The following is a 27,255-nucleotide window of genomic DNA, read 5'->3' on the forward strand; positions in this document are numbered from 1 at the left end:
TTGTCTCTCACTGGTTGACCTCTTTGAGACTGCAGAGATGAGATGCAACCCAGGATGGTGGGATTAAAAGCTGCCAGTTCTTTTCATCTAAAGAAGGTCAACTTTAGTGAACTGTAATTCTGGCTCTCCTATCTTGTGACTAAGCTTTTCTGTGCAGCAATACTCTCTCAGCCTCTTGGTATGATATAAAAAAATATATATTTTATTATTACAGAAAACTGATCACAGAGGTCTCTCAGAAGTTGAATGCCACTGAACTGCAGCTTGATTCTGTTTCATCTGATAATAATGGAACAGATCTTGAGCGGGAAATCCTTCAGGCGGATGCTGAAAACTTAAACAAAACAGTAAAGGAGCTTTCCGATCAACTGGAATTTGTTAAAAATTCAGATATTAGAGGTAAGTCTGTGGGAAAAAACTTTATTTAAAAGACCTGAACGTTTAAACCCACGTGTATAAATGGCTTTTTTGTGTGTTTTTTTGTTTTGTTTTTTCTTATAGGCAATGAGAAAAATAGTAAAACTATTGTCAATATGTTATCAAATATTATTGTGAAATGACAAAACATAGTAGCATCATATTTTCAGCAATATATGTCTTAATAACATCTAAAAAGTTATAAGCCATTTTGCCCAACCTAGGACAATATGGATAACTGAGTTAAGGATTTTCAAAATGTAATAGAGCTTCAACAGCAAATTAACAAATTCAGTGTTACACAGATTGATGATGCAACATGAAGGAAAAGAATGCAAAATTAAAATTGGTGTCTTTTCAACTTGTATTGTATGTTGCAAAATGGTTAGAGATTATATTCCTTCCATATTGCTCTGTCTAACTCCCTCACTCGTTGTGTACCTTCTAACATGCAAATCTCATTTGACTAAATGATTTTGGTGAAGCTACACTCTCCTGTGACTGATACAAGGAACTATGTCTGCAACTACTGTGCGAAGCCTGAGTTTACTACAAAATAACATTATTGTACATAGAACATATTGCTGGGTACAGACAAATTTGAGTTTGGTAGCAATGTATTGGCCACCTTGGGACATTTCCCTATGCACAGTTTCTAGGAAAATATCTCTGTAAAAAGAGGCTCTACTGCATTGTCAAGTTGAGATATGTAAGTATTGCCATTTACACTACCTGATAAGTTGGCTCCATTTATTCTAATTTACTCTTAATCTGCTTCCATCTATGCCCTTGTGGTGTTTTTTTTTGAAGGCTAAGGATAAATTTTGCACAAACGCTCAAAAGTATTTCTAATCTATTGTACATCAACATATACTGTGTATGAAGTCCGAATGTCAGGATACACTTACTGTTCATAATTTAGGTAGCAAAACATACGTCCTCCTCATATGAAGTACTTTAGCGTTTCCAGCCTCCCATTGTGCGTTCAGATCAAACACTTTTGCTTTCTACTTGTTCAACTTTACATTACCTTGCTCTGTAATGATTCAAGTAATTCTGCATTATCTGCCATTCCATAGTTTGGTATCCTCTGCAAACATCACCAGCTTGTTGTTTATACTCTTATTAAAATAATTAATATTATAGTAAAAATTACAGCAAACCACTGAAACCTGCAGAACACCTTTAACATCACGTAATTCTGGTAAAGGTCCAGTCACCATAACCCTTTGAGTTTAAGCCAGTTCTGTATTAATTTATATTTACATTTATTTGATTGGCAGATACTTTTATCCAAACCAACCTGAAAAAGAGGTAAACATAATTGAGTAACATTATGCTAGGGCCTGTTTGTTCAGCAAGTGTAGTAGGACAGGTAACAAAAGTTGATTGCCTCAAGTGAAAATATGTAATAACTAATGAATTTACAATCATAGGTTGCAGTCAGCAAAGCAATTGATCTAACAACAAATTAACCAATAAAATAAACTATTGCTAAGCTAAGTTTTCCTCCAATCAATTATTATCAATCTGCGGTGGGCTGGCGCCCTGCCTGGAGTTTGTTTACTGCCCTGCGCCCTGTGTTGGCTGGGATTGGCTCCAGCAGAGGAAGTCATCAGGGTTTACCGACAAAAGCGCGATAGACATATGTGCCCCGACAAAACTGCGACCGACAAATAAGCGCCGACAAACCCGCTAACTGGTTTTCGACAAATGCGTGCTGACAAAATCACCACGACCAAATCGCGATAGAGGCCAAGAGAGTGGGACGCCCTTGCTGCAATTCTTCCTACATATGCAGGCGTGCTGTGCTGATGGCATGCCGCGTCTCATAATATTGTCTTCTAAAATAAACATTATTATATTTGCTTTAAACTAGTAATTCATATTTAATGAAACTTTCGCGATTTTGTCGGGGCGATTTTGACAGTGCGTTTTAATTGGCGCTTTGTCCGTGCGCATACTGTATGTCTATCGCACAAATATCGGGTCACAGTCATCAGTACAGTTGGAGGTGGGCAGCCTGTTTCACTGAGTAGAAACACACAAAGGAAAAGAGTCAGGATTGAGACTTGATACCACACAGAGGTGGCATCACTATACACTGTTCACTGCCACACCAGAGTGGGCGAGAAGGAAACAACTTGACAACTCTACTTGCCAGGACATACTTTAAGATCTTCCGGAGATGTAGGACTCAAACCATCTGAGAGCAGTCCCAATGACACTAGGGTCAGAGAATGTGGCAAGAAGAATGTCATGGTTTACTGCGTCAGAGACAGAGAAGAGATCTAGAACCAATGACATGTTAGTAGCTCTAGCACGTCGTTGCTGGTCGACCACAGTTAGTAGAGCCGTCTCAGTCAAGTGATTTCTCTTGAAGCTGGACTGGTTGGTATCAAGCAAAAGTGTATATTTTAATTTGTTCCTAATACACTTGACCTCCTTTTGACTGTTCTTTTACTAGTAAAATATTGAAAGAATTTTTTGGATCATCTTTCACCTTTTCCACAGTATTTTAGCTTTTCTAATATTCTTATTTGCCTATGTTGTCATGAAAGTGTGAGTTGTTTTTATTTTGCTTAAGTTTTTATTTCCTGTTCATCCACCTGTGTATGGAGAGAAAGATGGTCATTTTAATGTAGTCAATTGTGTCTTTAATGATTGGTAGCTCCCAATTCATAAAGAGTGGCAAACTATGAGGGCAACTTTTTATGATGCTGTTGAATTTTTTTGTTGCTTTGTTAACTTGCTCTTTCTTAGCGATTATGAAGGTTGGTACTCTTTCAGCATATTTCATATTTTATACTGTTTAACTTAAAATTCAGCAACATACATTTCAGCAATCTAATGAAAAAAGAGGAGAGAAAATGAAACAGTTTTAAAAATGGGTGAGAAACTGTTAATTATTAACTAAACTCTGAATAGATGAGTGTAACCAAGTGTACCCTGCAACTGACGTGTGCCATTCCACAGCAGTAAAATGCCTGCTTTGTACCTGATTCTGCCAGAACAGACATCAGTTCTCATTATCTTGCTTTGTGATTAGTGAATTCAGTAAATGGATGACTGACTGCAAGCAACTGTTTTGTGTTTTTTTTCTTGCAGGTGCTTTAGACAGTATTAGCAAATACTTCCAGGAATCAAAAGATGCCGAGTCAAGGGCAAATGCTTCCACTACTGACCCTGGGAGTGTTGTTGAACAATCCTCGGCAGTTCGTCAGCAAACTGAAATGATAATGAATGAAACAGGGTCTGAGTTTGTGGAAAACCAAAAGGAATATGCCCAAAAACTAGATGATCTGGCTGCTGAACTGGAGACATTGGACTTGTCAGAACTGAGTGAAAAGGTACAGTTGTTTCTGGATTCTAATTTACTATCATAAAGTTTTGCTTATGAATTTTAAAATTGTAATACTGATTATACATGGAGGCACCTGAAAAGGTAGGCCTGCACACAGTAAAGAGCCCCTATCCTGGTTTTAGTAGCAGTAAACATAGCCATAGCAGAAAGTCCCCATGTACGTTATGTTTTGTTGTGTTGGCATTGTTTCCTGTATACTTGCTGGACAGAAGACATGTTGTATTCATTGGAACAGTGGATTTCAGTTGTGGGGCTCTATGTCCGTGTAGGCTTTTTCAAGTTCACACATAAAGGATTCATTGAACAATATCCCCATTCAAAGTGCTAAAGTGCACAGTTCAGCAATTGATAGAAACGTAATACTGGTTCTGTGAGCAATGCACCAAAACAAGAGACCCTTCCATCTGTAACCCAGACAGTGTCACCGATACATAAGTCAACGCAGTGATTATCAGAATAGACGAATGTGTCACAAAGCTCATGCCAGCATGTACTCATGGATTTACAGACACCTGGTATATGTTTTAATGTAGCAGATTTATTATTATTATTATTATTAAATACAACGGAGTGAGTTATTGGAAGTTATAGTCAATAGATTAGTTTCCTTCCCACGTCCCAATGTTGTGCAGGTTATGGTAACCAATAACTGTAAATTGGACCTGCCTAAGTTGCAGCAAGTGTGCGTGCAGTGGCTGAATGTCTCATTCGGAGTTAGTTCCTGCCATATGCCCAGTGTTGCCTTGATAGGCTCCTGCTTCCCACAAGTCCATTTGAAGAATGAATGATTTCAGAATTAGACTCTGTGTTTCCCCTTCCACATCACAATTCTGTGAAATGACTTGCCCATATTGGCCCAGCACAGACCATGTATGTCTTCAGTGGCTCACACCTGATGTGATCCTGTAAAAATGGGCCAAAAACTGGATAGATTTTTGTAACTGGTAGTGTTTCTGACTTCTGGGTTAGGGCACTAGAATTTAAACTACAATGGCTTGGTTTCAGTCACCATCTGTAACACATTGTAAGATTCTGAGTAATTGTAATCTTACTCCTAAATATATTGACAACCTCGGAGGACCAGAGGAGAGATTGTGCCTCCCTTAGACCATGTGGGGGCAACCACCCTGGTGCCTTTGGTGGCCACGGGTACAGGGCTTTGAAGCTCAACCTTGTAGGGGCCCATGGTCACCGCCAGGGGGTGCCCCAATTCCTTGTGTGGCGGAAGTGCTGGGGGGAAGAAGAGCAGGGACACCCGGAGTGCTTCCAGGGATGCAGCCGGCACTTTCGCCACACTGGGGCGTATCGGTGGAAGATTGCCGGGAAACACCTGGAGCACATCCGGGTGATTATAAAAGGGGCTGCCTCCCTTCATTCAGGGCTTGAGTCGGGTGGAAGAGGACAAGGTCTGGAGGAGAGAGAAGGAGGCGGCCTGAAGAAGAGGCATAATGTGGTGTTGTCCTGGACTTTGGGGGAGTCTGTGGGTTGTGTGGCACTTTATTAATTGTAAATATAGTTGTAAATAAACGTGTGATGGTGTAATTAACATGTCTTCCTGACTGTGTCCGAAGCTTGTCCCATTATATATATATACATATAGGTGCCGGCCATAAAATTAGAATATCATGACAAAGTTGATTTATTTCAGTAATTCCATTCAAAAAGTGAAACTTGTATATTAGATTCATTCATTACACACAGACTGATGTATTTCAAATGTTTATTTCTTTTAATTTTGATGATTATAACTGACAACTAATGAAAGTCCCAAATTCAGTATCTCGGAAAATTAGAATATCAATTAAGACCAATGCAAAAAAAGGATTTTTAGAAATGTTGGCCAACTGAAAGGTATGAACATGAAAAGTATGAGCATGTACAGCACTCAATATTTAGTTGGGGCTCCTTTGGCCTGGATTACTGCAGCAATGCGGCGTGGCATGGAGTCGATCAGTCTGTGGCACTGCTCAGGTGTTATGAGAGCCCATGTTGCTCTGATAGTGGCCTTCAGCACTTCTGAATTGTTGGGTCTGGCGTATTGCATCTTCCTCTTCACAATACCCCATAGATTTTCTATGGGGTTAAGGTCTGGCGAGTTTGCTGGCCAATCAAGAACAGGGATACCATGGTCCTTAAACCAGGTACTGGTAGTTTTGGCACTTTGTGCAGGTGCCAGGTCCTGTTGGAAAATGAAATCTGCATCTCCATAAAGTTCATCAGCAGCAGGAAGCATGAAGTGCTCTAAAACTTCCTGGTAGATGGCTGCGTTGACCTTGGACCTCAGAAAACACAATGGACCAACACCAGCAGATGACATGGCACCCCAAACCATCACTGACTGTGGAAACTTTACACTGGACCTCAAGCAACATGGATTCTGTGCCTCTCCTCTCTTCCTCCAGACTCTGGGACCTTGATTTCCAAAGGAAATGCAAAATTTACTTTCATCAGAGAACATAACTTTGGACCACACAGCAGCAGTCCAGTCGAGATGCTTCTGATGCTGTCTCTTGTTCAAGAGTGGCTTGACACAAGGAATGCGACAGCTGAAACCCATGTCTTGCATACGTCTGTGCGTGGTGGTTCTTGAAGCACTGACTCCAGCTGCAGTCCACTCTTTGTGAATCTCCCCACAGTTTTGAATGGGTTTTGTTTCACAATCCTCCCAGGGTGCGGTTATCCCTATTGTTTGTACACTTTTTCTACCACATCTTGTCCTTCCCTTCACCTCTCTATTAATGTGCTTGGACACAGAGCTCTGTGAACAGCCAGCCTCTTTAGCAATGACCTTTTGTGTCTTGCCCTCCTTGTGCAAGGTGTCAATGGTCATCTTTTGGACAACTGTCAAGTCAGCAGTCTTCCCCATGATTGTGTAGCCTACAGAACTAGACTGAGAGACCATTTAAAGGCTTTTGCAGGTGTTTTGAGTTAATTAGCTGATTAGAGTGTGGCACCAGGTGTCTTCAATATTGAACCTTTTCACAATATTCTAATTTTCCAAGATACTGAATTTGGGACTTTCATTAGTTGTCAGTTATAATCATCAAAATTAAAAGAAATAAACATTTGAAATACATCAGTCTGTGTGTAATGAATGAATCTAATATACAAGTTTCACTTTTTGAATGGAATTACTGAAATAAATCAACTTTGTCATGATATTCTAATTTTATGACCGGCACCTGTATGTATATATATATATATATATATATATATACACACACTTACTCACTGGAAACTTTATTAGGTGTACCTTCCTAGTAATGGGTTGGACCACTTTTTGCCTTGCTGTGGCATAGTTTCATTTTGGTGCATATTGACACGATAACAACAGATTTGTTGGCTACATATCTATTATGTGAATCTCCCTTTCCACCACATCTCAAAGGTGCTCTATTGGACAGAGATTTGGTGATTATGGAGGCCATTCGAGTACAGAGAACATATTCTTATGTTCCAGAAACCAGTTTGAGACAATTGAGCTTTGTGACCTGGCACGTTATCCTGCTGGAAGTAGTCAACAGAAAATCAGCACACTGCAGTCATAAAAGAATGGACATGGTCAGAAACAATACTTAGGTAGGCTGTGGCATTTAAATGATGCCCAGTTGGTACTAAGGGGCACAAAGCATGCCAAGAAAATATCTCCCACACCATTACACCACCACCAGCCTAAACCGTTCATAAAAGTCAGGATGGATCCATGCTTTCATGTTGTTGATTCCAAATTCTGACCCCACCATCCAAATGTTGCAGCAGAAATCGAGACTCATCAGACCAAGCAACGTTTCTCCAGTCTTCTATTTTCCAATTTTGGTGAGGTTCGATGTGTTGTGCATTCAGAGATGCTCTTCTGCACACCTCAGTTGAAACAAGTGAGTTACTGTTGCCTTTCTATCAGCTCAAACCAGTCTGGCCATTCTCCACTGACCTCTGGCATCAAAAAGGCATTTTCACCCTGAAAACTGCCGTACACTGGATATTTTCCCCTTTTCAGACCATTCTCTGTAAACCCTAAAGATGGTTGTGCGTGAAAATCCCAGTAGATTAGCAGTTTCTGAAATACTCAGAGCAGCCAATCTGGCACCAACAACTATGCTACGTTCAAAGTCACTTAACTCACCTATCTTCACCATTCTACATGCCTAAATGCACTGAGTTGCTGCCATGTGATTGGCTGATTAGATATTTGCATTAACAAGTAATTTGTCAGGTAATAAAGTGATTAATGATTATATATATACTGGAAATAAATAAGTTGTAGTACATTCCATATTTTTGTAAGTGAGGATATCTTAGGTACATAAAATAAATAATATTAATACATTAAGTCACTGTGGTGTATGGCTGATGCTTTAGATCATGTCAGATAAATAATATTAGAGTAAACGGAAGCTTCAATTTAGTCATTTACTGTGAGAAACAAAAAAGATGTACTGTATATATAATTTCTTCCCCCTAACAGACATGTGGGCAGACAGCTGGAGGGCCATGCTCAGAAGAAAAATGTGGAGGACTGAGCTGCAGGAATGAAGATGGCTCCATGAAATGTGGAGGCGAAGGCTGTGATGGCTTAGTGACTTTGGCTCACAGTGCCTGGAAGAAGACTATGGATTTTGATAGAGAAATTCTCAGCGCATTAGCAGAAGTTGATAAGCTTTCTAAAATGGTATGTGAGATGTGTTTCTATTCAGTACAGTTAACAAATATATATACACACACATTTTTTTTTTAAAGGAAATAGTATATACTGAGAGTATTTACAGTATGAATTCATAAATCCAGCATGAGTCTTCCTTTGGTTTTACTTCCTATTTACCCAAAGATGTGGGCAAGTGGTGACTATAAACTGGTCCCACTATGTGTGTAAGCAATACACCTGACAGAAGCCTTATCCAGAGTTGTGCTGGACCCCCCTATATTTAATTACATAGATTTGACAATGTATGTACTGTATAAATGAATAGATTTAAAAATGAATTATAGTAAGTCAGCGCTTCTGAGCCTCAAATCACTGAGCCCATTAATATCAGCAAAGCAATGTTATGATGAAACTTTTTTAAACTGTAGGTGTCTGAGGCAAAGGTCAAAACAGATGAAGCAAAACTAAACGCTCAGGAAGTTCTTGAGAAAGCAAATGCGACCAAGCAGAAAATTGACAGAACCAATGAAGACCTGAGGAATCTCATCAAGCAGATCCGGGAATTCCTTACACGTAAGAACTGCTGGCTTAGTAAAGACTGCTCATTCTCATGGAGATTATATTAGGATTGTCTTTTAAGGCTAAAGGAGGTAAAATCTTAAATGCTCTTGTTCTTAATTTGCAGAGGACGGAGCAGATCTTGAAAGCATTGAAGCAGTTGCTAATGAAGTTTTAAAAATGCAAATGCCCACAACACCTGAGCAACTGAAGATGTTGACAGACGAGATACAAGAACGAGTGGAGAGTTTATCAGATGTGGAGGATATCCTTAACCAGAGTGCTGACGATATTCATCGTGCAGAATCCTTGCTTGCTGAAGCTAAGAAAGCTAGGTAAAAATAGATACTTGGTACAAAGTAGATTTCTTGATTGTTCAGTTAAAGAGTTTCATCAACTGTGTATGACACGGGTGGAGGTTCTGGTGGCGGTGCCTTAGGTTAAAAAAAAAAATGTATAAACACTGAATAGTAAATTGCTCCTAAATGGGAAAAAATTTTTTTCTCAAGTATACTAATCAGTAGTCTTACTTACATACAAAGGAAGTATACAATCCATGATGACTAAAAACGGGGATGTCAAACACGATGACTGCCGTTGCAGATCTCGCTGCCCGAGCATGTCACATTGCACAACTAAAAATTGCAAGGAATACAAATTAGGCAATGCTGTAACGACTTTCATAGCACAGTTTCATAGTTTTAAAATATTGTGACCGTCCCAAACTCTCTAAGGTTACCTAAATGAAATTGGCAACTGAAAAATCGCTGGAAAAAAAATCATGTAACGACAGGGCCTTAAAACTGTAAGATAGTTATTGATGGGGTAAGCCTGTCAGAACCAAAACTACTCCCGGCATACTGAGTTTGCACAGGATGAATGATACATGTGTAATGGATAAAAGGAATTGTTTGCATAACGTAAATCAGTGCACCAAATAATATCAAAAGAGCAGCCCACAGTGCAGTGGATAGCTCTCCTGCTTCATGGATCCAGTGTCCTGGTTTCAAATCCTGTACAGTCTGCACATTCCCCCCCAAAAGAGTCCTTCAGTTTTCCTCCAGCATCCCTAAAGACATGCAGGTTAGCTTAAATGGCAACTTTAAATTGGCTTCCGTGAGAATGTGAGAGTTGGCCTTGTGATGGACTGGTGGCCTATCCAGTGCTGTATCCTGCATAGTGCCCAGCACTGAACTGGATAAAATGGATTTGGGAATGTCATATTTATTTACAACATTAAGGAGATATGGTTTCCATGACTCCAGTATTCATTCTTCCATGCTGTAATCCAATGGACCCAACTACAATACAGAGAAACTAGTTACACTGCTCTGTCAAAAAAAAAAATGATCTCAATAGAATTAAATCTAGGGCACAAAACTGGACATTCAGCACACCTCAGTGTTTCATTTTTGTATTTTCAAGGAGACATGCAACATATAATGTCAAAAGATTCACTTCATATAATTCTTTGTGTTGTCATTTGCATTCCTGCTACATGTGACATACAGTACTGTAATTGTACAAAACGTGAAAAAGTTTTGGAAAGAACTTAATGTTATATAATTACTAGGGGGCTTCGCTCACCAACCCCTACTACACGCTGTTGTGAAGAGGGGGGCTGAACATAACCCAAGGAGACGCGGTCACTCCTCGAAAACCCCCTCTTAAATGGTGATACAATGGGAAATAAATAGTTACTTTATGGTCCAACAACGAGATCAGCAACTGCAGTCGGTAAAACTGACTTGCCCAACGATCAGAAGTCATGTAATATGAGATCTGCACTACCTGTGACAAACATTTTATAGAAAAATAAATTACCACTGGCGTTTGGCTGTACAGAAAGATGCTATAACAGGAAAATGTATGTCTCCACATTTGGCTACAAGCTGAAGACACCACTTTGTCATTTTTTCTCCTTGCCCTATTCTCCTAAACTTATTGTATTGATGATGTTTGCTTCTTTTTGTGTAAATGTTTTAATGCCCCGGTTGATTAACAGTAATTTTTTAAATTGTACATACATATAGTCTCATAAACTAAAACCTCTACCAATAAACACAATATATTTTTAAAGAATATGTGGCTTTGCCCCCTGCTCGCTTCTCTCGACCCACCATGTTGTGAAGTGGGGGGCTGAATGCACCCCAAGGAGACGCAATTGCTTCTCTGACACCCCCTCTTAAATGGTGATACAATGGGAAACACAGTTTGTTTGTTTTTTACCTCCTCTTTGCTTGATCAGCTGCTGGGTTGTTGCTGCTGCTGTGGTGCCGCGTGATCTGCATCTCGTGCTGCGCTTCGAACGTCTAAAAGCCTGTACAGTAACTGTCCTTTTGTCTCACTGCCTTGACTCTCTTCTCCCCCAGACATCCTTAAACACTATTTGATCTCTTTTTGCTGTTCCGTTATTTCACCAAGTAATGTTTTCCATTTGTTTTGCGCTAACGCGATCTGTACTATCTTTTTTTTTTTGAGACTTTCGAATTTCCGTACTTCCATTATCTCTAACCTGCCCGGCTCTTGCACCAACGTTTTTGAATTCTTTACATTCTTTTTTTTTTCATTATTAGTCAGTACCTTTATTTTTATTTATTTATTTTATTTTTATTTTATTGCAATCCATACAAATCAATACGTTTTTACAAAAAGAAAAATTGAGTTAAGGACAAATCGATTCCCACCCCTGACAGAGAGCAAGGCAAACAGTGTGACATTTAAGGCTTGTAAACATACCTAAATTAATAAATTCTCTCTGCTTTATGAGCTTATTTTAAAACATTACTGATTAAATCCTGCCATGTTTTGAAAAAAGTCTGTACGATCCTCTGAGTATTTGATTTTTTCCAATTTCAAATAGTATAACACATCAGTTTCCCACTGATTGAAAGAGGAGAGTTTGGGTTCTTCCAGTTTATCCGAATAAGTCTGCGTGCTCTTTACGACATTCTATTTTGTCATCTACTCTTTGTGTTTTTCCAGCCCTTGGCATGGTTAAATCACTTGGCACAATGTCTAGTCTTGCGGGACGTGAAGGTGTCTCTCTTCAAAAAATCACGTCTCATCCCACTTTTTTTTTTCATATATATAATAAGAGAGATTTTCAATTTTGGCAAGTAAAAAACTTATTACAACAGCGTGATAGAACTTGCAACCCATGCTGCAGAAGTGTCTGCTTTAATATGTACTTAATTATATTTTCCCTCTACAATGTTTATTTTATTTTCAAGACTTTAACAGTTGAGATTAGGTGTTTTGTATGCTTACTGATTTGAAATGAATACTGAAAACACATGCCATGACATTTCCTTTTTAATTATTCATCTTGCACGTTTCTATTTCATGCAGCAATGAAGCAACAGATGTGAAGAACAAAGCCATTCTAGTGAAAGAAGCTTTGGAGGAGGCAGAAAAAGCCCAAAATGCTGCGGAGAGAGCAATTAAACAAGCAGAAATTGATATCGGTGGGACTCATAACCTCCTGACCTCAGTGAGTCATCTGTCCTGAATACAACTGTGCTTCTGTTCGAGCAGAATTTGTGTGGGTTGAAACCCAGAAAGGCTGTTCTAAACCAGCAAAAGCTTTTGTCTTTGGCCTCATTAGGAAAATACATACCAGTCAATCAATATTATGCAAGACATACAACACCATCTAAAGATTGTTACAAGGCTACACATTCATTATACGACACCAACAACAGGCAAATAGGCTCCACATAGTAGTGAGGTCCCCCCCCCTCATTTTTTTTCTTCTTTTGAGATTTGCAAGAAACACCTTCTCCCAAAACTAAACTCATAAATAGAATAGATTCTTTACATTTTAGTGTTGCTGCCATTCCAGATTGTTAGGAAAGTAACAAAGCAGGTCTATGTTCAGAAGGATGAGATGACGATCGGCTTCAAAATACATTAAGGGAAAGCCATTTACACACATACATGTAGGTCTATTACACACAAACGTTTCATTTTGTCTAATACTTTGACAACATTAAAATGTACACGTTTTGTTTTTATAATATACTGTAAATAGAAGCACTCATCCAGTCTGGATGGGGTTTTCACAGAATTAAAACCTTGACAGCTTGTGTGCACATAAAAGTCACGCTAATTTCTTTGTTTAATCCTAGATAAAAAATGAGACAATGGCTTCTGAAAGCACATTAAACAATGCAACTGAGAGAATTGCTAAGTTGGAAAAGGATATTGATAACCTAATACAGAAAGCCACAAACAACAGTATTGCGGCTGAAGATATAGATAAAGTAATAATGCAAGTCAATCAAGATGCAGAGGCAGCCAAAAAGGTAAAGTGAAATGTATATCTTCACAAAGTGTTTAGAGTAAATTCTGTATGAATTTGTATTTACTTACTGCACTGTCACCATGCTCATCCAGGAAAAAAGATTGAACAGTTAAGATACATTGTTTTTTTTTTGTAATGTTTCAGGAGCTTGACAATGACCTGAAAAATAAGTACGATGATGTAGAAGGTCTAATTTCAGAGAAATTTCAAGGCATTGCAAGTGCAAAAACGAGGGCAGAACTGCTACAAAACGAGGCTAAAGATCTGTTGACACAAGCCAGTGGTAAACTACAGCTACTGAAAGGTATGTAGGAAAGTATGGATTATACAAGACATTAATTAGGGTACCTCAAATATGGTATATGTAAATGAACTGTTTTTTTTTTTTAAAATTGTTTTAAAAATGAATTTATTTTCATATTACTAGTTTGGGAACTAGAAACCAAAATCTGAGGTCCCAGTTTTTTTCTATATTACTTTAGTCCATACCTTCATCTCAACTGAAGAACAGTGATGTCTCACCGTTGACAGAAAAATAAAATGTGTACTAGGATATCTATAAAATGTTTTTACTGAATTAAACAAATGGCCTATAATTTAAGCTTGGCCATGTAACTGTTATTTTATCACAGGCAGTAAGGAATTCCAATAATCTTCACTGCAAGGCAGCAGCTTCCCTTTCAGTCGTCCTTTACAGCATACTGAAAAATACAGGGACATGCCTGGTTTTCTTTTACTTAGCTGAAACATTCCGGTTTTCATGCACTGGGGACTCACCTTTCACCCTCTACTGCAGGGGTCCCCAATTATGGTCTTGGAGGGCCGCAGATTTTTGTTCCAATCAGTTTGAAAATAAGCCAGGCCTAGCAGATAATGAAACTGGGTGTTTAATGAAATGGCTTGTTAGTGCTCTCTTTGTTCCCTCCAAGGCAAATCTCGATCACATTGCACTTTTTTCATTTTCCGAGAACATTATCTAGATGTTTTGTGGTTCAGAACAGATGTGTACCTCTTGGTCCTTCCCTTCTCCCTCATTTATTTCAAAACACGTTATTAACAAGACTATTTCATGAGGTTTAAATGTATGCATGTTAGCTGGATAAGTGGCGTTTTTTTTTTGCAATTTGCACCTCGTGATTAACTGATAGATACTTAAGAAAAGAGGCAACAATAAAAACCTAAATGCAGCCGTTTAAAACTAAAATAGACAACTAAAGGATAAGTTGGGTATTTTTTAAAGTCAATGTTATTTCTTCACAAACATGGTATAAATGCATTTGCCAAACAAAATTGTGTTCTAAAGGTATATGTTTTCTATAAAATTTAAAAAATACAGTACATAGCCAGGCCTGGTGTTTTACAATGGACCCTATAGGGCATACTGTTTGAAGCAGCAAATGTTTCCATGTAAGAAAACATGCCTGCTGTAGTTCCGACAAATGTTTGTGATAACAAAAGTGTTCTAGAAATGACTGTTTGGTCACATATTTGTGGTACTATTTTTTGTGAGGTAAGGATACGTTTTCTATTTGTATGTGTGAGTTCTCACATAAATTTAGAAGTAAATGTGGCTCAAACAGTTTACAGTGGTTTTGTTTTTTGAGAGGAAATCATGCCTGGTTGGTGTGAAAGGTTACTGCAGAAGAAAACAAAAGCTGGGGTAGCACACACATCTGGCCTTCTTTTAAAATGGCTAAATTTCACAATATTGGTGTTTTATTGTTCAAAAATGTCATGTACTGTATAAACTATTTTACAGTGTGTGTGTGTGTGTGTGTGCAAGACGCAGATCAATACTTATGCTTTATCTCCCGTGCCCTATAGACTTCATTGTAAAAATGCCAGGACTGGCTATGTATTTTTTAAAATGTATAGAAAACACTTCACTTTAGAACACAATTTTGAATGGCAAATGCATATACCATGTTAGTGAACAACTAAATTTAAAAAATATGAACTAATCCTTTACATGTTCTGAATCTTCACAAACGAGTTAACTTGAACAGGGGTCGCCAACTCCGGTCCTGGAGGACCACCGTGGCTGCTGGTTTTCCTTCTAACCCTTTTCTTAATGAGTGACCCGTTTTTGTCGCTAATTAAATTCTATTGAACTAATTTTAATTGACTTGCTCTTGAAGACTCAGACCCCTTGTTTCTTTTTCCTTAATTAGTAACCAAACAATAATGAGATACAAAATGAACCAAAACAACTGGTGTCCGTCGTACGATATCTGAAAATAAAGAAAGGTGAAGGCCTCAGGAATGTTGATCTGCTCAGGTCCACAAAACATTTTAACAGTGACCTTAGAAAGAGAAAAATCAACAATTTCGTAAATGTCTGCTAATGCATCACAAGAGAAGCAACAAGCCACGAAATTAAAGAATTGGTTCAATTAACAACAAGAATTAGCACCTCATTCAGTAGCTGGTTGGCGTTTGAGACCCTGACTTAGTTGGTTTTCTGTTGGTCCTCTCACTTCACATTTCATTTCTGTTTGGGTGCCATTTAAGAAAAGAAATGAAGAAATTCTGGGGAACGCTGAAGAAATTCTGGGGAACAAACCTTAAGAAAGCAATTCAATTAAAATGAATTCACAAGAAGATAATTAGCAGCACAAACAGGGCACTCAAACCTGCAAACACGGTGGTCCTCCATGATCAGACTTGGCAACCCCTGAACTAAAACCAAGGCCAAAATATAGCTTTAGCAGTAAATAGTAGTTCTAACTAAGAAATTGGTTAAAATAAAAACCTGCAGCTACTGCACCCCTCCAAGATGTAGCTCTGCTGTAAGCTGACTCGATGATTAATCCCAGCTAATGGCAAGTTCGGCAGGTCTCTTCCAAGTTTTGACAGAACCATGTTAACCTGGAAAATCAATTTGTGGAAATCTACTACCTTGCTGTTGGACTATTCGGTAAAAGGCTAGGCAACATGGTTGATATAAGCAAGGACATACTGTAATTAAACTAGATGCCAAATTGTAAGCTGTGTCAAGCAAGTATAGGAATATTAGAAATGTTAAAATCTTACCTCTAGACAATGCATGCTGGGATTGCCCTACTAATGTATGAAATTAGGTAAAGTTAACTTGTGTCCGCAGAGTGACTGAAAAATGTAGAGAACAAGTGAAGGGCAGGAATGATAAAGACCAGTGGGCAAATGAGAGAACCTTGACTGAAGTGGTATGGGCATGTGGTAAGGGGACATGAGCAGCAGGAGACAGAGAGAGGGCCAAGGGTTAGAGATAGACGCACTGGTGGGAGTGATAATGGGGTATGAGGGAGAGGGGATAGAGGGTGGGAGGTACACAATAATGGAGAAGGCTGATCTAGGCAGACAACCCCTAGCAAATGAAGAGCAGCAGGGATGGAGAAGACAAATAAGAAGATAAAAAGTATGCAATTCTTCTGTGCGTCAGTAGATGGCACTGTATAAACAGTTATACTGCTCAATCCATACTAAATACTTCTCTAACTAATGAACTCATCATGGTTTACACTTTGAATATTCCTTGCAAATGAGTTTTTTAATGTTAGGAAATATGGTAAGCTCAATTTTATCTACCAGTTCAAAAAACATAAGAGGAGCACTGCAATATATCATGTGTTTCACATATCATGACCAAGAAGAAGGTGCAGTTGTTGTTACTTCAGGCAGTGTCACCTGATAATTAAAGCTTTTAACAAGTCAAAAATACAATTAAATAGCAGATATCACTTCAAGGTTGGAGAAAATAATAATGCAATTGTTGACTTTTTTGTTTCAGATTTAGAGAAAAAATATGAAGACAATCAAAGAATCTTAGAAGATAAAGCAGAACAGTTATCAAGGCTAGAAGAGGATGTACGTCTGCTATTGCAGTCTATCAGCCAGAAAGCTGCTGTTTATAGTACCTGTTTTTAAATAAACAAAATGAATAAATAAAAAATCCAGTTAAAAACTAGATTTTTGATTTTTTTAGTTAATAAACTTTAACATATGGAAGCCATCCAAAACATTTAATGAACTAACAAGTATTGTTTGTGTTTTTCCCCATAAAAACTAAAATGTGATCCAACCTTTCACCAATAGGAAGATGCAGTTAAATTCTTATTGAACACATAATCTCTGTATGAGTGCATGATTATTTCAGAAATTTGGACTTGTAATGGCATAAATCTGATAATGGTTATTAATTCAGCATTTATTTACCTTAAAAAAATATAAATCACAATTTAGAATCATTTTATGTGTTGTCTTCTTTGAACTCTGAGTAACCAAAAACAACTTACAAAACACTATTTTATATGTTTATTTTCTTTCAAACATGTCAAATTTGTAAGCTTTAAATTGGGTAAGCTCAGTAAGGATAACAGCTCCTCCTCAAACCACGGATGACATGATGACCACTATGGCCATGCAGTACTGTATGTAAATTAAACAGATAATTTCAAAGCCTAAACTTTGATATTTTGCTTAATGTGAACAGTCAGTACAGTAATGTGTCAGCTGACATTTAAAGCCTTCTTTCTGCATGGTGTGTGTTTTTTAGCTGTACTGTACAGTATGCATACACTCTTGTCGACCATTGCACAGAGACAATCTCCATCTCACATGTTTATTTTTTCTAGAAGTATTTGTTTAAAAGTATCTGTGAAGTCACTATATCCGAAAGCACACTTTTTTCAACATATCTCAAAACAGAAATCCTGAAGGATTTTATTAATATAAAAAAACTCATTTTATTTTGCCATTTTTTTCCACTGCAGACCAGATACATACCTTTCCTGAATTACAAAGGTCACTTTCAGTAAGGGGGTGGGGGAAAAACAAAAATCATAAATTGATCTGGATGCAGATTTGCATGGATAGATATATAGCCAATTAAGGAGGAAGCAGAGTGTATTTGAATGTCGATGCAACTTAAGTGCTTTATTTGCTTGAGTTTGCTGAGCATTTAACCAGTATATTTAAAAACCCCACTCAACCATAATGTTTTTAGAATGAATTAATTTTATGATTGCCTTAATTAGAAAGCAGATTAATTTCCTTACAGTGAAAAGCAGCAATACTTTTATGATAACCTACCATTAGTTCTTTCCACAGTACAGTGGAAACTCAAATACACACCCCGCAGAAGAGGCAATTTCTTATTCTAACCAATGCTTCAAGCAAGTGCTTTAGTGAGTTGAATTTACGATGAAACGGACTTGACAAACTGAATATTAAGGGGGAAAAAAACATGAAATTTAAAATATAACAAATTTAAACAGATCTTCATAGAGTTTTACACAAAATCAAATACCTAAAGGCAACTGTATATTCCATGGGCATCTCGCTTCTAAAACTGTAAAAATTCCTTTATAAATTGATGTAGAACCACACTGTATTCTGGAGTGCTGTCTAAAATGTTTTTAGTACATTTTTCATGCATGTCTTTGCAGTAATATGAATATTACTTTACAGCAGCCAATCAGTAAATTCAGAGAAAACTTTTGAATGAAAAAGCAATCTCATTTTACTTCAAGGTAATTAGTTCAAAGCAATACAAGTGACCACTTGGTCTCTAGCTAGTATTCTCATATCTGTCCAATGCAGTAAAATTGCTGGAGCAAAGTGTATTAATCGGTATGCTTTGTTTTGATGGCTAGTGAACAGCTGGTAGAAAGACAATATTTTAATGGATTATGTTTTACAAATCTTCATGGATGACAATCATAATCACAGTAAAAGAACTTGGTTATATTCAGAATAAGAATTTTTACATACTGTAAGAAATCATGTCAGATCCACTTTCATAAAGGTAGAAATTAAATGCTTTGAATTTGTCCATAAGTAAAACAGGTCTTATTTCTTTCCATTAACTGAAAATGTATCTTAAATAAAAACAGCTGCAGAACATGAATAAATAGCACTGTGCTCTGCCAATCCACATACAGCACTTTGTTGACTCGATTCAGAATGTCGTAGGTTTTCTGCACAAATCATGGTTAGAAATTGATTGCTTTCCCAAAGGATGCCGCCAAATTTGCTTCTCTGAATGCTTCTGAAACAGTCTGAAAAAGAACAATATAGATAAATGATCATTTTTTAGGAATTGCCAGTATACTTCAGAAATGCATAGTATCAAAATGATTTAAAAAAAACAAAAACAAAATTACACCTGTACTGTATGTGGGTGTTCCACCAACAGCAATATTTAAAGAACTGACACAGCCTCTTCTCCTGGTTCTGCAAATGACTTTTCTACTTTACGCTTTAGTCAGGGTTTTTGTTTCATTTATTAACCATTTATATATAAATCTGGAGGCAATTTTATGGCAATTAGGTAGATAATCAACACACAATTTAATCTGTGTGTGTGTGTGTGTATATATATATATATATATATATATATATATATATATATATATATATATATATATATATATATATATATATATATATATATATATATATATATAGTTGACAGGCTCATTCACTCGCTCCTCCGTTAATTCCATGTTCAGCTAAAAAGCTGAAATTAGGCAGAATGGTACATGTAAAACAGTAGGTGTTCACTAAGAAATGGCATTTCAGCATATCATTATTAAGGGGTTAAGTGCCATATGTTGGTGTTGACCATCAGCACTCTTAGATGCATAGCAACTCTTATTCTGGTTATCCATTCTGCTCTGTAAACCTCCTGACGTGCTGTACTGAGTGTTGCGAAGCACTCTAACACAAATGACAAACTCTTTCCCCATCCCATGAAATATCAACTGCTGCAAAACACCACAGTGGGTGAATTAATCCATGGAGTTTCTGAAGCTGTGAGTGCATCACCAAAGGGTGAAAGGTGCAAAAACTTCTGAATGACAGTTCAAAAGTGCTGTGCAGCCCCCGGAAAAAAGGGGGGTGGCAGCACACATGTGCAGCTTAGAGGGGAACAGAACTGATTTCCTGTTTAAATTCAAAAAGATACACTTTCCTGTGAAATTCAGTTTTGCAATGATCATGAACGAATGCCAAGTCAGTCTATAGCAGGAATGTTTTACTCATGGACAAACAAATGTAAAACACCAAGCAGCTACAGTGACTAAATATTATTTCTTATTTGTCTGGCACCTTTGTCCAAGGCAAAATATAATTTATGATACAATTGGTTACATTTCTTTTGGTTTTCCAGTTGGAACACAGGCAGCTGAAGTGACTTGCTCATGTTCACACAGTATAAGTAGTAGGATTTGAACCCATAACCTCAGGGTTTGAAGTCCAAGGTCCAAAGCCTTAACCATGACACCACACTGTCTACTTGTGCAATCAGTTACGTAGTACTTCTGATACACCCAGTTAACCGATGGCACTATAAAGTAGGCAAGACAGCTAGTAATTGTCTATAATGGAAATCAATTTTTGACTGATACGAAGCATGGAGGAAATGAATTAGTTTGGGCTAAAAGTACATACATTTCTATTCAGCACTATTAAATGTTTAAATTACATGTACTTATGACAGTTTTTTTTGTTATCAGTTATAAACCCAGTTTGAATATCAGCTTATTCTAATATTAAACTGATGTTCTGCCTGTGCCACGCGCCAGTCTTGGTAAGACTGAGGAGATTGGAATGCTTAATGCGTGGCTCAAATCTTGATGCAGTGTAGAGTGGTATAAGTTTATGTGGTACTGGGACTCCTTTTGGAAAACAAGGGACCTTTTCCACCACACCAAGTTACATCTGAACTGGAGGGGCACCAATGTCTTAGGGAGGCGTATATTAGTCAAGGATTGTTTAAACTAGGGAATAGTTGGGGTGTTGGCACGGTGTTTAGGACAGACCAGGCTTAGAAGAACTGTATATGAAGGACTAAAAAATAGTATAAAAATAAAGATGCAAAGTAATGTCAATTCTAACCCGACATTTAAATGTAAAACAAATAATACATTAAAAATAGCTTGCCTTAATGTTTGAGGTATCAAAAAATAAAACAAGTGAGTTAGAGTTGTATGTAGAGGAGCATAATTATAATAGTATGGCAATAATGGAAACCAGGCTAAATAGCAAAGATAGGGATGAGTATAACATAGAGCGGGGTAGTCAATTATGATTTAAGGAGGTCTGGATAGAGAAAATTTCCTCCTGTACAAGTCTGCAGCATCATCATGTTTAAGTTGCATTATAATTTTTACATTACAATTAATTTATATATTTTGAAGTAGTATTGCTATTGTATCAACATCTGCACTGTGTGAAGTCAATGACTCAAATCAAGCGAAGAAAGTTCAATGCCATTTCAACAATATTTATTTTCAGTGTAACTCTGGATGGCTCCATTCAATAAAATAAGAAAAAATAAGTAACAGTAAAAGTATTAGTAAACACAAGGTAACTTTGACATTCAACTGAGAATTATAAATAATAAGTACTTTCATAAAAATAATAATAATAACAAGTTTCAACAAAAAAAAAAAAAGACTTGGCCTCATATAAACATAAAATATATAAGTTTTTAATATGTGCAGAACTGAACAGGCATAACCAGTTTCACAGTATATCTGATCATCTTTAAATAACTGAACCTATCTTTCCCTCCTATCCCACTGCCTACTTTCTCTCGTTCAGTGAGAGAAATGAGCTCTTGCTTGGTCTGCCAGGATTTAAAATCTGGGCTGGAATGGTGTCAGTGCCATCCTCATGCATGCGTGAAGATTGTCATCATTGAATGTTTTTTGTGACGTCCCAAAATCCACACATCTCTGAGGGAAGACTCGTTAGCGAGTTGTTGGCCAGTAAATGAATGTGTTAAAATCCTTGTTGACCGATGGTTAGTTGACTTTAAGATGGCTTGTTTTCTGTAGCCTAACTGGCAAATTTAGTGGGTAACTTTTCTCAAATGTAATTTTGTGCTCAGTTTCATACTGGTGTTTCACATTCCCGCTTTTAACCACTGCCACCATCTCAGAGCAGATGAGACACAGCGTTTTCAAGCTTCCTACGGGAAGTATGAACATAAACGCCTTGCTCCATTCCGGATTAAAAGCCCGGTTTTCAGTGCCAAGCTTCAGTCGTTTAGCAAAAGCCATGGTATATTGAGTATTTCGTCGCTTTTCTCTCTCGTCTTCTCACTCCTGTATATTTTTCTCTCCATGTCAATGCCACAAGAGTGCCAGCTGTTTTCACTCAGAATGCTGGATTTCCGCTCCTCTATTCAGTGAAGGCCCGTCCTACTCTGCCTGTGATTGGCTGACATTCTTGCCTTCACTTTGACCAATATCAGTCTTCATGCTTAAACCCAACCAACTCGAACACACGAATGCAACAAGTATTGGCCAATCAGAGACATGTAGGGGGTCCCTTTCACTGAGTAGCGGTGTAGAAACACTGTCAGAAAAGAGTCGCCAGTAAAAATGTAATCTCCGCCAAAACTTAACAAAACTCAATGATATGTCTGGGTCCGGACAGAACAGAGTCTGCGTCCTGACCCGGACCACGGGACCTGTGACATAGAGGGACAAACATTTTGTTAGGAAGGATAGACTGAGTGGGGTTGCTATTTATGTCAAACAGAAATTAAACGCAAATCCTCTTCAGTTGTACAATAAGCCCCATCTTAGTGAGAACGTGTGGCATCACCTGGAAAGAGTTCTTATTTTGGGAGTGTGTTACAGACTGCCCAGTGCAGACAGTAATTTCAATGCACATCTTTTCAGTAATATTAAAAAGGCAAGTTTACAGAGGGATATTATAGACATGGAGGACTATAAACTATACAAATACTGACTGGGATAACCTTGCAAATAGCAGAGCACAAGAGGAGTTTTAAGAAGTAATCAGTGACTGTTTTTTAACTCAGTATGTTAAATCACCAATGAGGGGTGAGGTTTTTCTAGATTTAATATTTTGTAATAATCAAGATAGAAATGAAGCTGTAGAGGTGATTAGACTACTAGGGTCAAGTGACTTTAATATAATACAATTATCAGTGTTTTGGAAGAGTGCAGATGCAATGAATAAAATTGCTACATTGAACTTTGGTAGGACAGATTTTGACACAGCCAAGTATAAGGAGGATAGACTGGGATAAGCTTTTAAGAGTGGAGACAGTCGAGTAGCAGTGTCTCTGAAGATTGAGGTTTTACATATAATGCAGGAATTAGAAGGAAATAAAAAAACTGCAATGTGTTAATAAAGAGTTAAAAAAGAAGCTGCAAAGTTAAAAAAACAGCTGTAAAATGTGTGTAAGACTAAAAAATACTAATGTGAATCGTAGGACGTATGAGAACATGAGGGCAACCGTTAACAAGTATAGGAGGCTAAAAGACAGTTATTGAGGAGAGGACTATAGCAGATAAGGCGAAAGACAACCCTAAGGATTCTTTCAGTATTTTAGTAAAGAGATATATATAAATAAATGATTTGGATAGGAATACAAGTAACAAACCGGTTAGGTTTACAGGTGATACCAAGACAGGTGGAGTGGCAGATAATCTGGAATTCACTGAATCATTAGAGAGGCACTTGGACAGCATACAGGCTTGGGCAGATTTGTGGCAAATTAAATTTAATGTCAGTAAATGTAAAGTATTATATGTAGGAAGTGAAAATGATAGGTCAGAAACACAATGGGAGGTCTGAAAACAAAGTACACCTTATGAGAAGGATTTAGGAGTCATAATGGACTCTAAGCTATTGACTTCCCGACAGTGTTCAGAAGCCATTAAGAAGGCAAACAGAATGTTAGGTTATATTGCATGGTGTGAGAGTACTGTGTGCAGTTTTGGTCTCCAGGCTACAAAAAGGTCATAGCAGTGCTAGAAAAGGTCAAGAGAAGAGCGACTAGGCCGATTCCAGGGATACAGGGGATGAATTTTGAAGAAGGATTAAAAGAGTTAAGCCTTTTCAGTTTAAGGAAAAGATGATTAAGAGGAGATATGACTTAAGTGTTTAAAATTATGAAGGGAATTAGTACAGTGGATTAAGACTGTTATTTTAAAATGAGTTCATCAAGAACACAGGGACACAGTTGGAAACTTGGAAACACAAACATTAGGAAGTATTTCTTTACACAGAGAACCGTATAAGCTACCAAGTGGTATGATAGACAATAAGATTTTAGGCACTTTCAAAACTATACTTGATGCTTTTTTAGAAGAATCAAGTGGATTTACTGACAAGCTTTGCTGGGCTGAATGACCTGTCCTCGTCTAGATTTGTCTGATGTTCAAAAAACAAAACACTAGAATGAAAAAGTGGCAGAAGACAAGTAGTTTAGGTTTAAAAGTGCATCATATTATACCAAGGGTCAGCAAACTAAAGCCTGCTGGCCAACTGTAGCCCAAAAATATTTTTTATTGGTCCTCATTTGTGTAATTTTTTTCCTTGCCGTTCCCCAGAACTGTGTAGCATCACCTACTGCAATTTACTTTCCTTTCATTGCTGCATTCTTTTGAGGTCATTATCACTGTAAAATACCTGATAAAATTGAACATTCCCTTATGTTGAACTTCTCCTGATGAATATACAATAGCTTATTTGTGTTGATAATATAGATCCAGTGCACACTGCTAGATTTCCACCATGTGAAAGAAAGATCGATGTACAGGGTCAGAAATTTAAAGAACAATGATTATATGAATACTTCTGTGTCCTCTGGAAAGAAAAAGCTATTTGTCTGATCTGCCAAGAAACTAGTGTGATAGTTAAAAAAATACAACATCAAAAGGCATTATGAGGCAAAGTTTCCAGGAGACAGGTGGTAGGAAAAACGAAAACTAAAAAAATATCAGAAGGAAAATGGATTATTTTCCAGTCTGTGCACGATTTAAAAAAAGCACATTAGATACACGCTTCCCAAAAGACTTAGTTGTTTAAAATAAAAAAAAAAAAGAATTCAGGATTTTATTTATCATTCAGATTGCATTAGGCTTTTTGAAAATCCTTTTGACATTGCTGTCAATTCAGCACCATCCTCCCTTTAACTGGATGTCACTGATTTGCAAAGCAACAGCACTTTAAAAAATAAAGAATATAATTTGATTAAATTTTACAAGGAACTTTCAAGCAACAATTTTACTACTCTAAACACAATGGAACATGATCTTATTACCATGTACAAAAGCACATACACATGTGAACAAACATTTTCATGAATGAGAAAAACAAAGTCAAGAGTGACATCCATCCTCTCCGTTGATTATCTGCCTGCTAGTCTGTGGATTGCCGTGTCCAAACACATTGGCTACTCAGCAGCAGAGAAGCAAGCACGTACATCTCACTAATGGAGATGGATAAAGTTGTCTGGCTTCCAAAGGTGAGTTTAGTTTTATTACTGCTACTTGGGGCAAAAAGTTTGCCAATCACTGTATTAAACACAGGACCAGTTCATCTGACAATTTACAAGCATCAGAAATTTAGGATAGCATGGGAGTGAATGAATAATGCATATTGATAAGACAAATGCCAAAACATAGGTAAAAAGGTGCTTGTAGCATTTATGTTATAGGTGAAGTGTATTAGTATTGATTTTGATGTGTACATTTTGGTACATTGTTGTGCTGGAAGATCAAAACACGTCTCAATTTAAAACTTCCTGGCAGAGGCATTCAGGTTTTGATTTAATTTCTGCTAATGCTTGATGGAGTCCGTGATACCACGTATTGCAACAAGTTGTCCTGGGCCTCCCATATCAAAAATGTACCCTCTGGCACTTTTTTTGCATGCCTGTACCAAATCCACCTACTGAAAGTACCAGTGACATCTGGCAAACTGTGGGCACTTCAGTTTGATGTTTGACGACAACAACTTTACCAATTAACTTGTGGTTATGTAGATGACATCTGATCGTAGATTGAGAGGTGTTCTGACCCCAAGACTCAATCCAACTCACATCAAACTGTGATCCCTGGAGATTCCTTAGCCACTTTAATTATTCTCACCATGCATGGGATCAGTACGGACACGTGTCCTCTTCCAAGCCAATTCTTAACATCTCCAGCAGTTTTAATCTTATTAATTATTGCCATGAAAGGGAAAATGGACATTTTCAAACATTTATCTATTTTATGATAGCCATTTCCGGATTTATGCAACTCAAAATCCATTTGTCTACGTCATTACTATGTTTTTGGGTCTTTCTCATAGAGAATTTGGCCTGTATGACATCTCTTACTTATACAGTGAAACGGGAAATCACAGCTGACCAGTTAAATGTTCCTTAAGCTATCCCTTGAACTTAAAAAAGGAAAAAGTCAAAGGGAATATACTTCAACTATATTTTCCTCATAAGACTTTTTAGAGGTGGCATACTGAAGAAAAACAGCTTTCTTTCCCCTATCAAAGGTAACATTTTTGTTAATATTTTAAACAAAAGTTGAAGCGGATAAACAAAGGCTTTTTTCACAGCCCATTTTGCTTTTATTTACCAAGGGTGCCAACATGACTGGAGTGCACTGTACCCCTTTCCCAAACAATTTGTATGTCTGAAGACCATTTGTTTATATACATGACTGATATGTATGGAAAAATGTTTTGATAATAATGGATAAATGTACAAATTAATATTGAAATGTTAAATTGAGAATTATTCTGCTGAATTGCAAAAATGAGTTGGGCTATTTATTTACAGTTTTTCACAATTGCTAACACACTAAAATGACATGCATAGCACAATTACTCAAACTGACACACAGAGAGCAAAACTTCTTCTCAAGTCTCTAAAACTCTAAACACATTTCCTGCTTTACACACATTTTGCAATTCAAAATGGCACTTTGTAAATGCACTGAACACGATTCTCTGCATAAGACACAACAATCTGACATAAAGTCACATGTTTGCCATTAGAACACACTGCCATTCAAAATGCCACCTGGCCAAACACCTCAATGGTTAATTGTTACCACTTCAATCAGGAAGTAAGCACTATAAAAAGACCACAAGTGAGCACCTTTTTTTCAAGAACAATGGAAGACATTGCAGAGAGAGGAAGAGGGAGGGTGAGGAAGA

At 37.4% G+C, this 27,255-nt stretch overlaps 2 protein-coding genes across 2 annotated transcripts in view; one reads left to right on the forward strand and one right to left on the reverse strand.

Annotated features, from left to right (window-relative positions):
- The window catches only part of lamb1a (laminin, beta 1a), an 85,140-nt gene extending 67,636 nt beyond the window's left edge, over positions 1-17,504 (forward strand). The window contains exons 25-33 of the mRNA XM_039761119.1: positions 215-399; positions 3,526-3,767; positions 8,247-8,450; positions 8,852-8,996; positions 9,109-9,316; positions 12,333-12,474; positions 13,112-13,288; positions 13,432-13,591; positions 17,057-17,504. Coding sequence (XP_039617053.1) covers positions 215-399; positions 3,526-3,767; positions 8,247-8,450; positions 8,852-8,996; positions 9,109-9,316; positions 12,333-12,474; positions 13,112-13,288; positions 13,432-13,591; positions 17,057-17,193 — 1,600 coding nt within the window. The 3' untranslated portion in view covers positions 17,194-17,504. The remainder of the gene's footprint in view (positions 1-214; positions 400-3,525; positions 3,768-8,246; positions 8,451-8,851; positions 8,997-9,108; positions 9,317-12,332; positions 12,475-13,111; positions 13,289-13,431; positions 13,592-17,056) is intronic.
- A 61-nt stretch (positions 17,505-17,565) lies between these two features.
- Positions 17,566-27,255, reverse strand: part of dldh (dihydrolipoamide dehydrogenase) — a 46,908-nt gene continuing 37,218 nt past the window's right edge. The window contains exon 14 of the mRNA XM_039761120.1: positions 17,566-19,325. Coding sequence (XP_039617054.1) covers positions 19,260-19,325 — 66 coding nt within the window. The 3' untranslated portion in view covers positions 17,566-19,259. The remainder of the gene's footprint in view (positions 19,326-27,255) is intronic.

Source organism: Polypterus senegalus, chromosome 8, assembly GCF_016835505.1.
Source record: "Polypterus senegalus isolate Bchr_013 chromosome 8, ASM1683550v1, whole genome shotgun sequence".
Taxonomy (NCBI): domain Eukaryota; kingdom Metazoa; phylum Chordata; class Cladistia; order Polypteriformes; family Polypteridae; genus Polypterus; species Polypterus senegalus.